The sequence below is a fragment of the Artemia sp. Qi Xiang Cuo genome, chromosome 3, assembly GCF_049724085.1.
Source record: "Artemia sp. Qi Xiang Cuo chromosome 3, ASM4972408v1, whole genome shotgun sequence".
In the NCBI taxonomy this organism is placed as follows: domain Eukaryota; kingdom Metazoa; phylum Arthropoda; class Branchiopoda; order Anostraca; family Artemiidae; genus Artemia; species Artemia sp. Qi Xiang Cuo.
Window position 1 is genome coordinate 8177764 of NC_142796.1, and position 18548 is coordinate 8196311.

Consider the following 18548-nt stretch of genomic DNA (forward strand, 5'->3'; position numbering starts at 1 on the left):
ATAATTTCTGAGACCACACTGGCTAATCATGATAAAAAATGAAATGGCGAAGAAGGGAAGAAAACCAAGACAATTAACAGCCAGTGAAAAAAATTAAAAATTATGCCAATATTTCGGTCAAGACCTCCGCTTGACCGTCCTCAGTGCAGAATAAAACTGATAAAAATAGAAATCAAAATAATTAAGAACAGACTTGGTCAAAAGCTCCCCGTAAGCTACTCGTAAGCTACTCAAGCGGAGGTCTTGATCGAAATATTTGCATAATTTTTCAATTTTTTCACTGCCTGTTAATTGTCCTCGTTTTCTTCCTTTCTTCGCGATTTTATGTTTTATAAAAGGTAAAAAAGAAACTTCAGCGTAAGGGCTATTGAGGAGAGGAGCTATTGAGGAGAGGCAACCCATCTCATATACCTAATAGTTTCTGTTCTTGTTAAGTTTTAATGTTGCTTCTCTCTTTCAGGTGAAAAAACTTATTTTTTATTTAATTATTGATCGTTTTTTAAATAATGTACGCAAATCCAAATCCCCCTCCATGGAAAATTCCTTTCCCCCACGAGAAATTATCTCCATGGAAAGATTCTCCCGCGTAACTTAAATTAGCGATATTTGCGGAACTAATTTTGCAAGTTCCGCAAATACTGAACTAATTTTTTGCGGAACTAATAAGGCATATTAACAAAACGGCCAAAGAGGTTGAGAAACGGCCACAAGTTGAGCACTTCTCAAATCACTGAAATGAATGAAAGAAAAAATCTGTAAAAGATATACGTAATAATTTATGTTCGTTTTAAATTTTAATGTTATTCCTTACTTTCAGTTGCAAAAACTTTTTTTTATTTTTTATTTAATAAAAGCCAGAAGCCAAAGACATACAATATCTTTGGTTTATTACCACATAAAAATCATAGTTATGAGGCTTCTTAAAATAAAATTAAATGCTAAGATTAGCCGAAAAATAACACAAACAAATTATAACTTACATCGGCCATTATTTAACAAAATTCAAACTTTAGCGTCAATAGCGAGGTATTGGACGAGGGGGCAAAATTCCTCATATAGGTAATATGCGAGTTCAACCCCTCGTCAATATCTGGCTCTTTACGCTAAAGTTGAAATTTTGTTCCAATTCTTTATGAATGACCCCTGAATCACAAAGGCCGTTACATTAGAATAAATAGCTCATTTGAAATTATTAAAATACTTTAGCGTAAAGAGCGAGGCATTGAGGAGGTGACGGACCCCCTTATATACGTAATAATTTCTATTCGTTTTAAGTTTTAATGTTACTCCTTACTTTCACTTGAAAAAACTTGTTTTTTATTTAATTTCTGATTGTTTTTTAAATAATGCTGGACCCCCCCCCTCCCCAGAAAAAATCCTCCCCTGAAAACATCTGTATACTTACCAATAGCCAATACTATATATAAACAATGGGCATAAAAGTTCACAACTTGCAGCCATTCCCTGGGGACTGTGGGGGTTAATTCGTCCTCAAAGATATAGTTATTAGATGTTTCAACTATGCTGAAGAAAATAGCTATCTCAAAATTTTGATCCGGAGCCTTTGGGGAAAAAATGAGCGTGGGAGGGGGCCTAGTTGCAATCCAATTTTTTGGTCACTTAAAAAGGGCACTTAGAACTTTCAATTTCCGTTCGAATGAGCCCTCTCACGGAATTCTAGGACCACTGGATCCATAGGATGACCCCTGAAAAAAAAAAAAAAAGATAAAATAAAATAAGAAAATAAACACGCATCCGTGATCTTTCTTCTGGCAAAAATACAAAATTCCACATTTGTGCAGATAGGAGCTTGAAACCTTTGCAGTGGGGTTCTCTGATATGCTGAACCTGATGGTGGGATTTTCATTAGGATTCTATGACTTTTAGGGGGTATTTTCCGCTTTTTCCGAAAATAGGGCAAATTTTCTCAGGCTCGTAACTTTTGATGAGTTGGACTAAACTTGATGAAACTTATACATTTAAAATTAGCATAAAAATCTTCTTGTTTTGATCTATTTGTATCAAAATTCCGTTTTTTAGAGTTTCGGTTACTATTGAGCCAGGTGGCTTTACTTACAGTTCGTTACCACGAGTTGTTTGATTTCTAAAACAAAGACAGGGGAGTTATTTAAGGGGCCATGCCCCCCCCGGTGAAAGGGTCACTTTGTGCCTCAAATTATACAGGTTAATGAAAAAAAAAATCTAAAGCGGAACTGGTCAGCCATGAAAAAAACAGAGAGAGAGAAATCTCATGATGAAGAAAACAAACGACTCGCTTAGGTGTTCTCATTGAAGCAACTCTGTTTAGCTTCTCTGGCGCTCCTCAGTCACAGTAGCGACAATTGAGAGAGAGAGAGAGAGAGAGAGAGAGAGAGAGAGAGAGAGAGAGAGAGAGAGAGAGAGAGAGAGAGAGAGAGAGAGAGAGAGAGAGAGAGAGAGAGAGAGAGATAGAGAGAGAGAGAGAGAGAGAGAGAGAGAGAGAGAGAAAGAGAGAGAGAGAGAAAGAGAGAGAGAGAGAAAGAGAGAGAGAGAGAGAGGGAGAGAGAGAGAGAGATAAAGAGGGAGAGAGAACAAAAAAAAAAGATTTTAGTTAACTTGCTCGTAAAGGTCTTCCTGGCATTACCTTTTCCACTTTTTGGGTTAATTAGAAATAACAGTTTCTGCAAATTTTCAATTGTTTTCAATGCGTCATCATCTACAATAATAAAAAAATAACTGGAGATGATTCAGAAGTTGTTATGGCCATGTTTTGTAAAACTGAGTACTCGGCCAATATTTGGAGAAAAAAAGATGTTCAGCAACAAGGACAATGTTTATTTAACAGAAAAATAACAATAGCCATCTTCATAGTTATATGCAAAAAATGTGCAGAATTACATTACAATTGTGGTAAAGGCCCAGCTCTCTACATGGGGTGTAAAAATTAAATTTCTTATGCGTATGATTCTGGTAGGTCAAATTTCCTTCATGCTGAGTCCTGCGTGGGTGGAATATCACCTAATTTTGAATATTAAATTTACCAGGGATGGGTTGAGTCTTGCTAGGCCCAATTATGGACCTAGGTCCAACTACACAGGGTCCAACTACACTAGGTCCAACTCACAGGCTACGCGGGTATCAGCGCTGATCAGGAGAACGTTCAAGTGTCTCGATGTAGAAATGCTTCCGACCCTCATCAGGACGCTAGTCTGCCCAATTCTCGAATATGGTCATTGCACAGTTCGTCCATCCCTGAACAAGGATATAGATGCACTGGAAGCAGTTCAAAGGCGGATGACGAAGTTCTCCCCAAGTCTGAAAGACCTTCCCATACGAACAACGTCTTCGTCTGCTTCACCTACCAGCACTCTTATACAGATTTCTAAGGGTTGATATGATCGAGCTGTACAAGCTATGCCATGGCTTCTATGGCAACATCCCCGGAGAGACACTGCTGGTCTTTAACGAAAATCATCTACGTGGCCATCCCTTAGAGCTTAAAATTGAGAGGTTCTACGAAGATGTAGGCAAATGGGCCTTTCGAAACCGAGTCGTCGACACCTGGAACTCCCTACCCGAAGAAACCGTTCTGGCACCTTCCATCAGCTCTTTCAAGAACTCGTTTGACAGGATATACGAGAGTCGTATGTACGACTTCAGTAACTTTAGAAGATTTATCTAAATTTTTGTATTGCCTTTTACCTGTTTTGTAAGAGGCTCTGGCCTACGTTTTTGCATTATATTATTATTATTATTATTATTATGGTTGAATTTTGCAGCGGCAGGTAGAGTTTTGCAATGTCCAATTTTACGGGTTGATGTTGCGGCGGTTGATTGGTGTTCAGCTCAATTAAGTTTAATTGCAGCGCAAAGGATATACTAATCTTATTCAGTAACTATCCAGATTATTGAAAAAAATGCTGTTTAACCGAGTTCTGATATCGGTGCTCTTAAGACCATAATCTTCTTCAAGAGAAAAACTGTTGAGAGTATAATCGGCATAATTAAAGCACAGAGAAACCAAGATAACTTAGAAAAAATTGTTATAACTCTAAAACTGTTCGTTCTTCGTACTGGCCTAAATTTCTTACAAAAGAGCCAATCAGGTTTTGTGTTCTCTCTACTCGCTCAAAATTGAACATGGCAACGACAGGTAAATACAGCAACAGGGAAAAAACGCAGGATGGTCTGGCCAACTTTCTCTTGTATACGCTTAAGAAACAATGCAATTGGCTTAGAAAATATGACGATTAAGGTCACAAAATTAAATGACACAACAAAATTGATCTCCATCTAGATTTTGAAAAATACAGTTTGTTGACCCCTATATTTTTGTAAATTGGCACCTCTGCCGAAATTGACCCTATGTGCATATACACCTAAAAGTTACTTTATCTGCTTGTTTGAGGTTCTTTGACTTTGGGCAATAAAGTTTCTTTAGCCCCACCCATTTATCCTCTTTCTGGTACTTATTAAGAGCAGAGGCAGACGAAAAAGGAGAGGGTGGTAATAGGTGGTAAGAAGTGCTATGATGGTGAAAATGATGCTTATTCTTAAATCTTTCAATAATTTTTTATTTAAAAAATGCAACTGAGGGCAGACGCTCTACACCTTATTAAATACACATTGTAAAACAAATTAGTAACGAACTATGAAATGCACGTATTTGCACCATATTAAACGCACGCTGCGCATCATAGCAAAAACACCATATTTATCAACTAGACACATTCTATGCCAGTTTTTGACCTAGAAATTTTACTTTAAAGATGTCTTACTTGAGCATGAGAGTTCCGAACAGAAACCAAATTGAATACTTGTGTATTATACCGACCATACTGTTGTTCTTGATCTGTTTAAAACCGGTTTCTCTGTGTGCAATTGGGGATAATCAGCTTAGCCTGAGTAAGATAAACGACTATGCAGGGATATTTTAGTTAAATATTTAATATATAGTTGCTTAGGTTAGGTATTTAATACAATACGTCCTGGGCAGCCTGATTCCCATAATTCTCTGTTGTAAATTCCATAATTTTGTTACTAAAGTATTGTATTTCATCATATTTTGGTATATTTCATTATGATCAACCTAATTTCATTTCTTGAGTGTGGTCGGTATATTACACAAGTACTCCAAATTGAATATTTTATTCAAGATATGCAGAAATGCCTGCAATAGAGATTTAAGCTTATTCGATATCACTTAAAATACTCATTGCTACCCTCACCAAATAAATTCTCTTCTTTAATCATCCGTAGTTTACAAAAAAAAGTATTTTTCGAGAGAATTTTATATTTTCAGAGAATGAAAGAGCTTATCATTTATACATATACGCTCTTGACATGGTGGGAGACAATATTATGTCTATCCAGGCCTATAAATAGGTCAGCTTACCACTCAAATCCCTGGGAAAGCAGCAAGAAGCGCGAAGAATAATTAATTTAGTCTTTAGACAGTCGTCATATGCGTCATCACCAGCTGGTTTCAAATCAATAGTAATCTTTCTTCGTCTTGTTCTTCCGTCATCAAAAGGGTAGTAAAATATTCGCAAATAGGGATCATTTAAAGAAGCATTTTTCATCAGGTGACACCCTACAACGTCTTTAATATCAGCTTCAAAAACCCAGGCGGCGGCATTCACAGCCAAAAACGTGATTTTCTCGTCAGTGACATCAACTCTGACTAAGTGTTTAGTTTGTTTTGCCTCGTAATGAAACAGCTCATCCATTATGACTATGAAGCATCAAACAGTGTATTGTAACTGAAAGAAAATTCTGAGATATAGGCCATATTTTCAATTTATGGGTATTCATTAAAAGAAAACAAAGATCATTTAAGTTTATGTTTGTGGTTAAAAAGTAAATATCGTGAACAAAACCCTCTTTTCTTTTCTAGATGTGTTCATAGATTTTATTTTTTTTTTTTTTTTTTTTTTTTTTTTTTTTTTTTTTTTTTAGTCGACCTAAACCTAGAAAAAGCGTAATTTTTGGTAAATTATCCCCAATTTCTGTCTATTCCTACATGTTTTCTATAGATAAAATTATCTAGACAAGGCAGTTTTGCGAAACTTCTTGATGAGAGTTCCCAAGAAGTTTTTGAAAATGAAATGCTCTCTCCTCTTGAATTAAAAGAAATGTTTTTTTCTACTGATGGTAAGGAGAAACACAAACTTGAAACGAATAGAAATTTTTCCGTATACGAGGGGGGCTGCCCTCTCCTCAATACCCCTCTCTTCATGCTAAAGTTGTTTAGCACTTAAAAAAAAAGCACTCTCTAAAAAAAAAGTCGCACATTAGCTTAAAGAGCAGGGCATTGAGGAGAGGGAAACCCCTCATATACGGAATATTTTCTGTTCGTTTCAAGTTTTAATGTTGCTCCTTACTTTCAGTACAAAAAACTTGTTTTGTTATTTAAATTCTGATCGTTTTTCAAAGTCTCAGGAAATCTACTCCCCCTCTATGGATAATCCCCCCGAAAAAAAATTATTCCATGTGAAGTTCCTCCCATTTAAAATCATTCATCCCGGGAAATTACCCCGGACAATTCCATCTTCGCTGCAAATTCCCTCAAGAAAATTTATTGCGGACAATTCGGCTTAAAAAATATTCCTTACCCTATACTTTCGTTTGAAAAAAGACATATCACTTGTTTTTTTTTTTATTTCAATTCTGATCGTTTTTCATGGTCAGGGCGGAATCCCTCCCCCTATGGTAAAAATTGTCCCCGGCAATCCACCCCCCCCCCCTCATGGAAAGTTTTTCATGCAGAAAATTTCCCTATGGAGAATTTCTCCTGGTGATAATTCCCCATGAAGAATTTGTCCCCTGAAAAATACCCCTAACGCGAAAATCCTCCAAGAATTCCCAAACCCTTTGAGAATTTCCCCCAGAAAATTCTCTCAGAGCCTCTCCATATTTAAAATGGAGTTGTCAACGAGAAAGTAAGACGATAAAACGGATTTCTTATGTCTGGAAAATTCTCCCTGTACAATTTCTTCAAGAAAGTTTATCCCCAGAAACTTCCCTCCCAATGGGAATTCTCCCCATAGAAGACCCATTACCAGAAAATCCCCGCCCTCCTTTGAAAAATGTCTTTATACCTCCCAATAACAAATATTATATTTACACATTGGGCAAGTTTCATAACTGGCAGGCCTTCCTCCTGGGACTGTAGAGGGTCATATCATCCCCAAAATAATAGTTATTGCAACCTTTGAACTATACTGAACAAGATGGGTATCTCGAAATTTTGATTGGACGACTTTGGAGCAGAAAGGGCGCAGGAGGCCGCTAATTGCCCCCCCCCCAATTTTCGGTCATTTAAATGAGACCTCTCCCAATAAAATGAGCCCTATTCTGATCTTCTAGGACCATTGATTAAGTACGATCGCCCCTGGGAAGAAAGAACAAAAAAAAATAAATAAACACATATCCATGATCTTTCTTCTGGCAAAAAAAAAAAAACATTTTTGCAGATAGGAGCTTGAAACCTCTACAAGGGGGTTCCCTTATACGCTGAATCTGATGGTGCGATTTTATTTTTTTCGGGGTGCTCCCCTCCCTTGAGAATCAGACAAATTTTCTGAGGCTCGCAGCTTTTGATGGGTAACATTAAACCTAATGAGTTTTTTATATTTGGAATCAACATAAAAAGCCATTTTTTCCTAAATTCGCGGCGCCAAGTACGAACCTGATTTGCTGCTAGTCTTTTATCAAGGTTTTTAGATGACTATTGAATATCATAGGCAGCGCAATCGCGCTGCATAAGTAAAGAACGATGTTGGCACAATGTATTATTTATTACTTTTTTGTTTCCTTTAGACCAAGGCACTTCGTATCGAAGGAGTTGTCGTAAAAACTTCGAAAAGGGCTGATTCGATTGGAAATTGGAGTGGCTTGTGCCCTTTTTAAAAGTCAAAAGTAATTGGAAGGCAACTAACACCCCTTCCACGCCAACCATTTCCACAGACACATCCAATAAAAATTTTGAGATAGCCATTTTGTTCAGGATAGTTGGTTTCCAGATAGAAATTATGTTTTTGCGGAGGACAATCCCCCACAGCCGTCAGAGCAAGGGCTGTAAGTGATGCCCTGGGAGCATATAAGGTTTTTTTTTTATAGAAAGCGTTATCGTAGAAACTTCAAAAAAGGCTCATTCGATTGGAAATTCAAAGGGCTAGTGCCCTTTTTAATAGTCGAAAGTAATTTGTCGGCAACTAACGCCCCTCTCACGCCCACCTTTTCCCCAAACACATCCAATAAAAATTTTAAAATAGCCATTTTGTTCAACGTAGTTCAAATTACTGGAAATTAGGTCTTTGAGGATGTCAACCCCCCCCCCGCCCCACAGCCCTCAGGACAGGGGTTGTAAGTAATACCCGGGGGGTATTACTAAAGTTTATATAGATAGCGTTTAAGTTTTAAAAGCTATAAAGTTTTTTATAGATAGCGTTGTCATAGAAACTTCAAAAAGGGCTCATTTGATTGGAAATTGAAATGGCTTATGCCCTTTTTAATAGTCGAAAGTGATTGGAAGGCAACTAAAACCCCTTCCACGCCCACCATTTATCCAAAAACATCCAATCAAAATTTTGAGATAGCCATTTTGTTCAAAGTAGTTGAAAGTTCAGGACAAGGGTTATAAGTTAAGCCCTGGGGGCATATAAGTTTTTATCGAAATCTTTGTCGTAGAAACTTGAAAAGGGCTCGTTCGATTCGAAATTCAAAGGGCTAGTGCCCTTTTTAATAGTCGAAAGTGATTTGAGGGCAACTAACCCCCTCTCAAGCCCACCTTTTCCCCAAAGACATCCAATCAAATTTTTTAGATATACATTTTATTCGACGTAGGTGAAAGTTTTAGAAATTAGGTCTTCAAGGAGGGTTGTAAGTTATGCCCTGGGGGTAAATAAGGTTTTAATTGAAAGAGTTGTCGTAGAAACTTCAAAAGGGCTCATTCAATAGGAAATTGAAAGGGATAGTGCTTTTTTTAATAATTGAAAGTTATTGGTTAGCAACTTAAGCCCCTCTCACGCCCACTATTTTCCCAAACACATCCAATCAAAATTTTGAGATATCCATTTTGTTCAATGTAGTTGAAAATTCTGGAAATTAGGTCTTTTAGGATGATAACCCCCTCAGAGCCCTCAGTGCAAGGGTTGTAAGTTATGCCCTGGGGGTATGTAAGGCTTTTATAGATAGATAGAAGATGCTCAAATTGCTCCTTTCTAAAAGTCAAGCAAATAGTTAAAATACCAATAAATAGGGGAAATACCTCTCTAGATGTCATTATAACTGAATATATAGAGTAATTAACCCCCCTTTCACACCCACCATTTCCCCAAACACATTCAATCAAAGTTTAGAGATAGCCATTTTGTTCAACGTAGTCGAAAGTTCTGGAAATTATGTATTTAAGGATAACACACCCCTCAGAGCCCTCAGGGCAAGGGTTGTAAGTTATGCCCTGGGGGCATGTAAGGTTTTTATAGATAGAATTGTCGTAAAAACTTCAAAAGGGGCTCATTCAATTGGAAATTGAGAGGGCTCTGGCCCTTTTTATTAGTCGAAAGTGATTTGAGGGTATTTAACCCCCCTCTCATGCCCACCATTCCCGCAAAAACATCCAATCAACATTTTCAGATAGCCATTTTGTTCAACGTAGCAGAAACTTCCGGAAATTAGGTCTTTGAGGATGACAACCCCCCAGCCCTCAGGTTAAGGGTTGTAAGTTATGCCCTGGGCACATATAAGGTTTTTTTATTGAAAACGTTGTCGTATAAACTTCCAAAGGGCTCATTTGATTGGAAAATGAAAGGGCTAGTGCCTTTTTTAATAGGTGAAAGTGATTGGAGAGCGACTGACGCCCCTCTCTTTAAAAAGCGTTGTCGTCGAAACTCAAAAAAGGCTCATTCCATTGGAAATCGAAAGGCCTAGTGCCCTTTTTAATAGTCAAGAGTGATTGGAAAGCTTGACATTTTTATAGTAAACATCGATGTGGGTATAATGTATTATTTTTGTTGTTGTTGTTTAGACCAGGGCACTTCGTATCGATGGAGTTGTCGTGAGAACTACGAAAAGAGCTCATTCGATTGAAGAAAGGGCTGATGCCCTTTTTAATAGTCGAAAGTGATTAAAGGGAAACTGATCCCCCTACCCCGCCCCCCCTCCCCATCGCCTTTATGTTTAAAAACTAAATGTTGCCTGAAGATTAAATCAAAATGCACTGTGTTAATGCTAATTCCCAATAAGGCATCTCAGCAGTATCCCAAGAATGACTGAGGGTATTATGTTCAAACTTTCGGGGCTACTTCTGCTCTTAAAATTTAATCAAATCAAAATAGCGTAAGTGTATCTGTACCGTGAGCAAAATGCGATATATTTAAAATACAAGATTCTTTCCTTCTAAAGATGATTCGGGCAGAAATTAAACGTCCCCTAATTGAGTTCAAATACCGCTTCCAAGAGTCTAAATTCTTAATCAGCAAAAAGAGAAATATTATTAGTAACAATTAGTAACATTATAGATAATTAGTTAATTAAGATAATTAGTAACAAAAAATGCTACGCACAATATTTCTGAGGAAGTTTAAACTATAAGAGTCGTGTGAACGTTTGAATCATCAAAAATATTTAAGACGTATTATTGAGCGAGGGTTCGCATCCTTGGGCCACGTGAGCCAATTGCGAGCCAGTCCTTACAGCGCAGGACGAAAGAACTGCGTTTGGTAGTGGGGTAAAAGTGCTTTTTGAGGGGATTCGTATTTGAGGATCAGGAGCGCTTTGCCAGAATTACTTGTCGTACGACCACAATCAGTCTTTTACTGCTGTACCTCCGTCACCATTGTCGTCAGTTGAAGTGACTCATTGATGTTCACCTAATTATTCAAGTCCCAATAAATCTATTGTTTTTTTTACCTGTTTTTATTCCACTTTACATGTCTGCATCTAGCCTAGTAGCAGGTAATTAGTTCGCAAAATCTCCAAGGACGTTCCCAGGGAAATTGATCTTCAGATAGCTCGAAGAGAAGAGGTCATATTATATGGCTACACATGTTATTTTCTCTCAATAATTGAGCGTGGCGCTGTTATAAATTTACTTCACTCCCCATTGTTGTAGCGCAGGGTTCGATGGCACAATCTTTGGCGCTATAAGCGGCGCTATGGGAGAACCTATAAAGTATAAGTTCGCAGCTTTAAGGTACGATATTACATTTGACGTGATCATCTTCGTTACCGCTATTTGGACGACACAAAAACATTTATTGGTACAAATGGCACGGTTGTAAATTGGAGGAAAATTTTTGAACTAATTACGCTATAAAACTTTATAATTTGAATTTAATTGTTGGAGAGATACAGACATATAAGTAAAGTGATTAGGCCTATTGCCGCTAAGCTACTACAGGGAAACCCTTTGGACATCTCATAGGAGATAATAGCCTCTCCGAAGATAGGTAAAGTGAAAAAATATTTTATCTTGAATTGATTCCAAAAAAATGGTCGACGAGGGTAATAACTTTCCAATGCTGTAGAAGTTCGTTTCGAAACATAGGGAAATACTAAAACATCTCCCAGAGTAAAGTGGTCTATCAGACGACGACGACCTTAATATTCAATTGGCCCAGTGTGTGCAACTAACAAAAACAGAGCTAGAAGCACTAAAAGACATGCTCCTACTACGATTAAAAGGCCAGGCCTTAACCTTTCTGAAACAGATTGAACATACCATAGACAATAACGCCAACTTGCCAACAAATACGGTTTATAAATTGTTAAAAGCATTTAAAGATAGATTTATAGAAACCAGTTCCATAAATAAATTAAAACACGGAACAGTGAGCTTTGACTTTTCACAAAATATAAGAGAATACCTTGATAATATACGCATTTCTGTAGAGGCAAAATACGGAAGTGGTTCGGGGCAACTGTATGCAAAGTCATACTAAATACCTTTTTGCAAGGGCTACCCCCAAAACTATATAGAGTGGTAATATCCCAAAATATTCAGACGTTGGATCTCGCAGTTCAGGAGGTAGAGCGATTGATCGAAGTCGATACGATGGTTGCAAATCATAGTAAAGCAAAAATAAATAGCCTAGGCGATTCAAATGCGAACATAAACTTCAAGGGTGATCAGGCATCCCCCAATTTCTTTTCAAGGAATAACTCCCCAGTACCACAAACAAATAAAACGCAAGACCCCGCTAGGCAGAAACCAGTACGTTTTCAGCCTGTCAAACAATCTAATTACGGAAATAACCCTGCAATAATAAGATGCTATATTTGTAATCGTGTTGGACATATCGCGAGAGAGTGCCGTTATGTCCCCAATCGCATCCCAAGAATTGTTGACGGTAGTATGCAAACTTATGGCAACCATTTGTTCGGAAGAACAAATTTTAGCGCCGCTGGTGCGCTAGGCTATAACCAGGGAAGATTGCGCCAAGCAGTACCCTACAACACGTACCAACCGAATTTGTATAACCCTCCCCCCCACTAGACAAATTAATTACCGAGTCGAAGCCCCAAATAATCGACAAAGCCTATATAATGCGAGAATGCTGTATAGAAATCACGAAAACTTGCCGAAGGGAAATGAAAATTTTGCAAGCGAACGGCATTAGCAGTCAGCGCTAGTAAGCGGCACTGACACAAAACATCCAAGTTACCATAATAATATATGGCGACGCAGACAGATATAAATCAATTAGATATGCCTACGGAACCTCATATGCCCGAATATCTATTACAGGCACCGACACATGAAATAAATCCTCAGGGAAACGTTTCAGGCCCCTCAGAAATATAAATTGGACCCAGAGGGTGCCCGTAATATATAATAGGTCCAAAACAAGGATAGTGCCGTCTTGTAGCAATATTAATAACAACTTACCTATATTTAATGATTTTTTTTTAGAATATATTTATTTTAAGGCTTTTATTGACTCCGGTGCAAAGATTATTATCAAAATCTTATGAGTATTTAATATGTTGCCTCTGCATATTAGGCGACAGAGGAACCCCAATAATCCCAATTTAACTAGTGTGACAGGCCATAAATTGGATGCAAAAGGTTCAATTTGCCTAAACGTAAAAAGGGACAATAGGATATTCCAGACAAATTTTATAATATGCGATAACTTTCCATTTGAAGCAATAATAGGTGCAAATTTCTTAAGGTACAATAGAATACTATTAGACGTAGCAAATGAAAGACTTGTCTACCCGGCTAAAATGAGATAAAAAATTTCTGCCTTGAAAAATTGCAACAGAGGATACGAAGACAACGGAACAGAACCAAAATTTCTGACGGTATAATGTCGCAATCTTTTGAAACTCATGTCTCGCAAGGTGGAAAAGAAATAATCAGAAACTTGTCCAATTTTTCTGAAGGACCTTGCAGAGATGAAGTAAATTTAAAAAATAAGGGTATTGAATCTGCAAAAATAAAAATAGGAGATATGCGACAGTACAGGTCAAACGAAATCAAGAAAATAGTTGAATTATGGAAAAACATAGTTAAACCCAAGGTGACGCCACAAGATGCCGCAATGACGCAGCAAAGTACCAGTATGAATCTAATAAACAATGAAAATAAAGAGAAATATTACGAATTCGCGATAAGGAAAACAAAAGTCCCTCCCAAAACGATGCAAAAAAATCAAATATCACAGATGATTGAGCCAGTGGTTAGCAAATCCGAAATATGGTTTGCGACCCCATCTGAAATTCCCGAAAATCTGCTGTGCGAGGAACAAACTATATCTTATGACAAATGAAAAGTTTTTATTTGGGTAACCAATAAACACGAAAATTATAAAAATACAGTTAAAAAGGGGATTTGTTTAGTTCAAATCCAGGTTTTAACGGAGAATGATTTAAATACATGGGAAAATTCTAAAAGAAACCTAGTTAACGGTATTAAAACTTTAAATAACAAATATCCTTTAACTAAATCGCAATTTTTAAACAAATTTAATATGTATAATATTACGGACTTGTAACTTAAGAAAAATTTATGCGAATTTTTTTTGAATTTTAAAGTTGTTTTTTCTGAATATTAAGATTAAATCGGACTTATACGGTTTTTTGAACAATCATGTTTAACGACTGGTAATCCTGTAGCGAAACAGCCATATCGTGTGCCATATAAGTACAAAGAATGTTTAAAAAATAAACTCCAGGAATTAGAAAAAAATGAAATTATACGCCCAAGTATAAGTCCTTATAGTGCACCAGTGATCTTAGAAACAAAAAAGAATGGAGATCTTAGACTCGTAGTAGATTATAGAGCACTCAACAAACAAGTAGTTAGCGATAAATTTCCTCTACCAAGAATAGATGAAATTCTTGACTCAATTTCAAGCAAAAACAAAATTTTAACTTCTTTGGACCTTACCCAAGGCTACCACCAAGTGAAAATAGCCGAAAAGGATGTCCATAAAACTGAATTTTCAGCATCTGAATGTGGTTCATATGAATACTTAAGGGTACCATTTGACTGAAAACAAGTTCAAGCGCGCTATGTAGACCCCTATTGCACCTCTTAAGAGGATTAAAGAATATAATTCATTTTGTTGATGATGTTATATGCGTGGGACAAAACACTAAACAACACTTAGTAACACTAGTTAAGGTGTTCGACAAGTTCAGACAAGGCAATTTAAAATGTCGGCCCGAGAAAGTAAATTTATTTCAACCTAAAATTAAATTTTTAGGAGTAGTAGTAACACAAGGAGAGATATCCCCAGACCCTGATAAAATAAAATGTGTTGAAAACCTCAAACCCCCCAGAACTATGAAAGAATTAAGGGGAATTTTAGGTCTTACTGGCTACTTTAGAAAGTTCGTGCGCAATTACGTCCAAATTAAAAAACCCCTCACGGAATTAACTAAAGGGAACTCCGAGAATTTTACCTGGTCCCAGGAAGCTCAAACTTCCCTAGACCATCTAAAAAAAGCGCTCACTTCTGAACCAATTTTATCACTTCCTGATTTCGAAAACGGAGAATTTGTGGTTACAACCGATGCTAGTTCAAAAGGCATTGGGGCTATTCTTTCAAAAATAATTCCCATAGGAAACCCTGATCCTTTACAAGGACCTTCTAATAAAAAAAATTAGCAAAAGTTATATACTATTCGAGTAGAACCTTATCAAAAGGCGAAAGTAGTTATTCAGCCACAAACTTAGAATTATTATCTATAATCCACCACTTGGACAAATTTAGACACTATTTAATTGGTAGAAAATTTATACTACGATCAGACCATAAAATCTTGCAGTACCTGCGCACATTTAAAAACCCCACAGGCATTCTAGCTAGATGGATTATGAAAATCCAAGACCTAGATTATGAATTTGAACATTTAAAGGGAACACAAAACGCAGCTTGCGACCTTTTAAGTACATACCTAGAAAATATTCTGTCAAAAGCTGAGGAAAATGAAGTTAACGCTATCAATGCTAAGAGCAAACATAAATGTAAGAAAAACAAAGTCAAAGACACAGTAAAGGAAAATAAGGTTAACTATTGTCCCTTTATCGTTAGAAAATATAAAAAGAGAGCAAAAAAAGGACGAAATATGTTTGGCGTTTGTTAATTATTTTGTGAATGACGATGCGTTACCGGATAAATTCAAAACTCTTAGAAAAGAGATAGATAATTTTTACTATGATCTTGATGAAGAAATACTGTGTAGAATCGTGACTGCTGAGACAAATAGAAACCAAGCCTCGATAATACCTGTATTACCACAAAGCTTAATATTGCCTGCATTTGAATATTTTCATTCAGATATAGGTGGACATTTAGGAGTAATGAAAATGTTCCATAAATTGAAACAATATTTCTACCTGCCGTTGGCAATGACAAAACTTAAAGAATTTGTAAGTACATTCGAAGAATGTAACTTAAGAAAAAGCCCCACTACTCATTCTAATCCTCCACTGGGAAGGGTCCTGGTAGCAACGTACCTCTTCAAAATTATATCATTTGAATTATACAGAATGAGCGGAGGTTTACCTGTTTCTAGCAGAGGCCATACTTGTATTATTTCAGTTATAGACCATTTTTCCGGATTTACTTTTGCAAAAGCACTAAAAAACTAAAGTGCTTACGCTACTAGTATGGCTTTAGAAAAATAATATTTACAATTTGGTGTTCCGAACAAAAATTTGAGTGAAAGAGTTATCGATTTTATTGCGAAGGTAATTAGGGGCTTAGTAAGTTTTCTTAATAGATAGAAGATAATGACAGCCCTGTGCCAACCGTAAGCTAATGGTAAAATACAAAACAGGCATAGAATATTCTTGAATGTATTAAGTATTTATATAAAAGACAATAGGAACGACTGGGATCAATTCTTACCTTATTTAACTAACGTAATCAACACTCCTTATTCAGAAAGAACCAAAAACAAACCATTTTATATACTTTTTGGTCGGAATTTTAGAATCCCGTATAATGAGATTATTGAATCTCGGCAGTATTATAATAGCTCGGAAGATTACAAACAAGAATTTATAAATAGGATGAGGAAAACTTATAAATAGTTAGGCAAGAGTTGGAAAAATGTAAAAAAAAACAACAGCTAGGAAACCAAGCCAAAGTCAAGGGGAGCATAGATTTCAAAGTAGAATACTGTGTCTACCTTAAGAAAGAGAAAAGAATGGAAGGCAAAAACTTTTAAACAAGTATGCTGGACCGCACATAATAATCAAAAACTGCAATAACAAATATACTTTAAAATTGAAAACCCCGATGGTGGAAGAACTTACAAGGCGCATGTTAGCCGAATAAAAAGAGCCACGTTTCCAGAGAGATGGGTATCACATCCCTCCTCTACTGATTCGTCAGATGCAGAAAATGAGCCCCCTAGGTCAAGATTGGCAGAGCTAAAACACGTGAATCTCAAGGAAGACTATTTTGAGAATGACAGTGATGAGGAAAATTTTGAAGAATTTTTAGCTATGAAAAATCTAGTTATTCCAAAGAAAAAATCCCTAATACCAGTAAGAATAAAAACACCAAAAAGTTCATCACCAGAGAGCACGGGAGAATTAGATTATACAATATCCCCAAAAACCCAATTTTTCCCCGATAGAATTTCGACCCCATGTCCCCCCAAAAGATTTCCAGACGATATGGTTTCCCCTGCAACACCGATAGAAAGGCCCTTGTCTTTATAGGAAGAATTGAATAGAGCTGTAGAAACCCATGGTATTATTGTAAGGAAAACTCATCCCAAGGAGTTGATTAAGAACAACCTCCGAGAAGCTATGGATTTAAGAAATTTCCCGATAGGAATGATTCAAAGTACATTGCCTGAGAATGAAACTCCCAATGATGACCAGCAAGGACAGTATTATGATATAACTGTGTCCAAGGTCAAATCTAAACAGTGGACTTCATGGAGGGAAACCCTAGTGCAAAAAATGCCCCACCCCCCTGAGGACATGGCGTTGAAACAGTAGAGGAACCCCGTAAAAACTATTTATTCCTCCCAGAGCTCTCAAGAATCTTTCAAATCTCCCGAGTTGAAAACTCATAGCGAGGACTTAGAGAATAAACCTTCTACTTCTAGAGGAGTAGAAATTTACGAAGGAAGGGCAGGTGATACCTGAAAAAGTGCCTCCTCTAAAAGTTCTAATCCGGATTCGTCGGAAACCAGTTCCGAAGTCTGACGGCGAATCAGACCATATAGTAGCTAAAGAAATAGGAAAATCAAGACCGACCTCAGCAGCCGCACACGGGAAACAAACAAAATTAAAAGGGCAAGAATTTTTGAAAAAACAATACAAAAAGTTTGACCTTATTTCGCTAGAAAAACCGAAAAAGAAAAAACCGCAAGAAACAGAGGAGAAAATAACGACACAGTCAGGCAGAACGGTTAAAAAACCTGACAGATGGAAATATCCCTAATTAATGTAAAGACAAATTTCAAATCCCTTATGAAAAATCAACTTCGGATCTACCATAATAAATTTAACAGTGTGCAAGTAAAGTTAACCAAGTCAATATTAATGAAAAAAAAATAATAATAATAATACGAGTGATGTCAAAACATTGGTTATCAGAGAGAATGGTGGGAACAGAAAATAACCAACGGTAGGAAGCTCGTGGTCGACTTAAAACGACAAGTGGTGTTGGACAACGTTTTGTGGGAAGCCTGGGGAGGAACTCAAAGCCCATGCAGCTTTTAATTTGTTGTTGACGTGATCGCCCTCGGATTTTCTATGAAAAAATCGACCCATGTCCTAACCAAGATGGATATTATCCAAAACAAGAAATTACCAGTATAGAAGCGTCTAATTATATGAAATATTTCGTCTTAGTGCAGATTATAATTATTTTAGGCCTACACATAAAATAGGATACCAGTGTAATTATGTGCTGCACGCTTGCTTATTCATGTGTTTCTTACTCGAAATACAATGCAAAATTAAATTGTATAGCGATTATTAGCTACGCTTTAAAGTTATATCTCAACCAGTCAAAGAGGTATATCACGACCAGAATTAAGCTCGGAAGTCCTAACTTTACTTTCCCAACCTATCTAATCATAATATA

The 18548-nt window shown here is 36.8% G+C and overlaps 1 protein-coding gene across 4 annotated transcripts in view; it reads right to left on the bottom strand.

The window, feature by feature from the left end:
• The window catches only part of LOC148953718 (sphingosine kinase 1-like), a 99581-nt gene that overhangs the window by 54381 nt on the left and 26652 nt on the right, over nucleotides 1-18548 (bottom strand). For 3 of the 4 annotated variants that reach the window (XM_089086791.1, XM_089086793.1, XM_089086792.1), the window contains exons 2-3: nucleotides 5375-5741; nucleotides 2595-2695 (exon numbers count right to left, since the gene is read on the bottom strand). In XM_089086791.1, coding sequence (XP_088942917.1) covers nucleotides 2595-2695; nucleotides 5375-5708 — 435 coding nt within the window. In that variant the 5' untranslated portion in view covers nucleotides 5709-5741. Of the gene's footprint in view, nucleotides 1-2594; nucleotides 2696-5374; nucleotides 5742-14377; nucleotides 14396-18548 lie in introns of those variants that run through there. The other variant, XM_089086794.1, reaches the window with a different exon arrangement.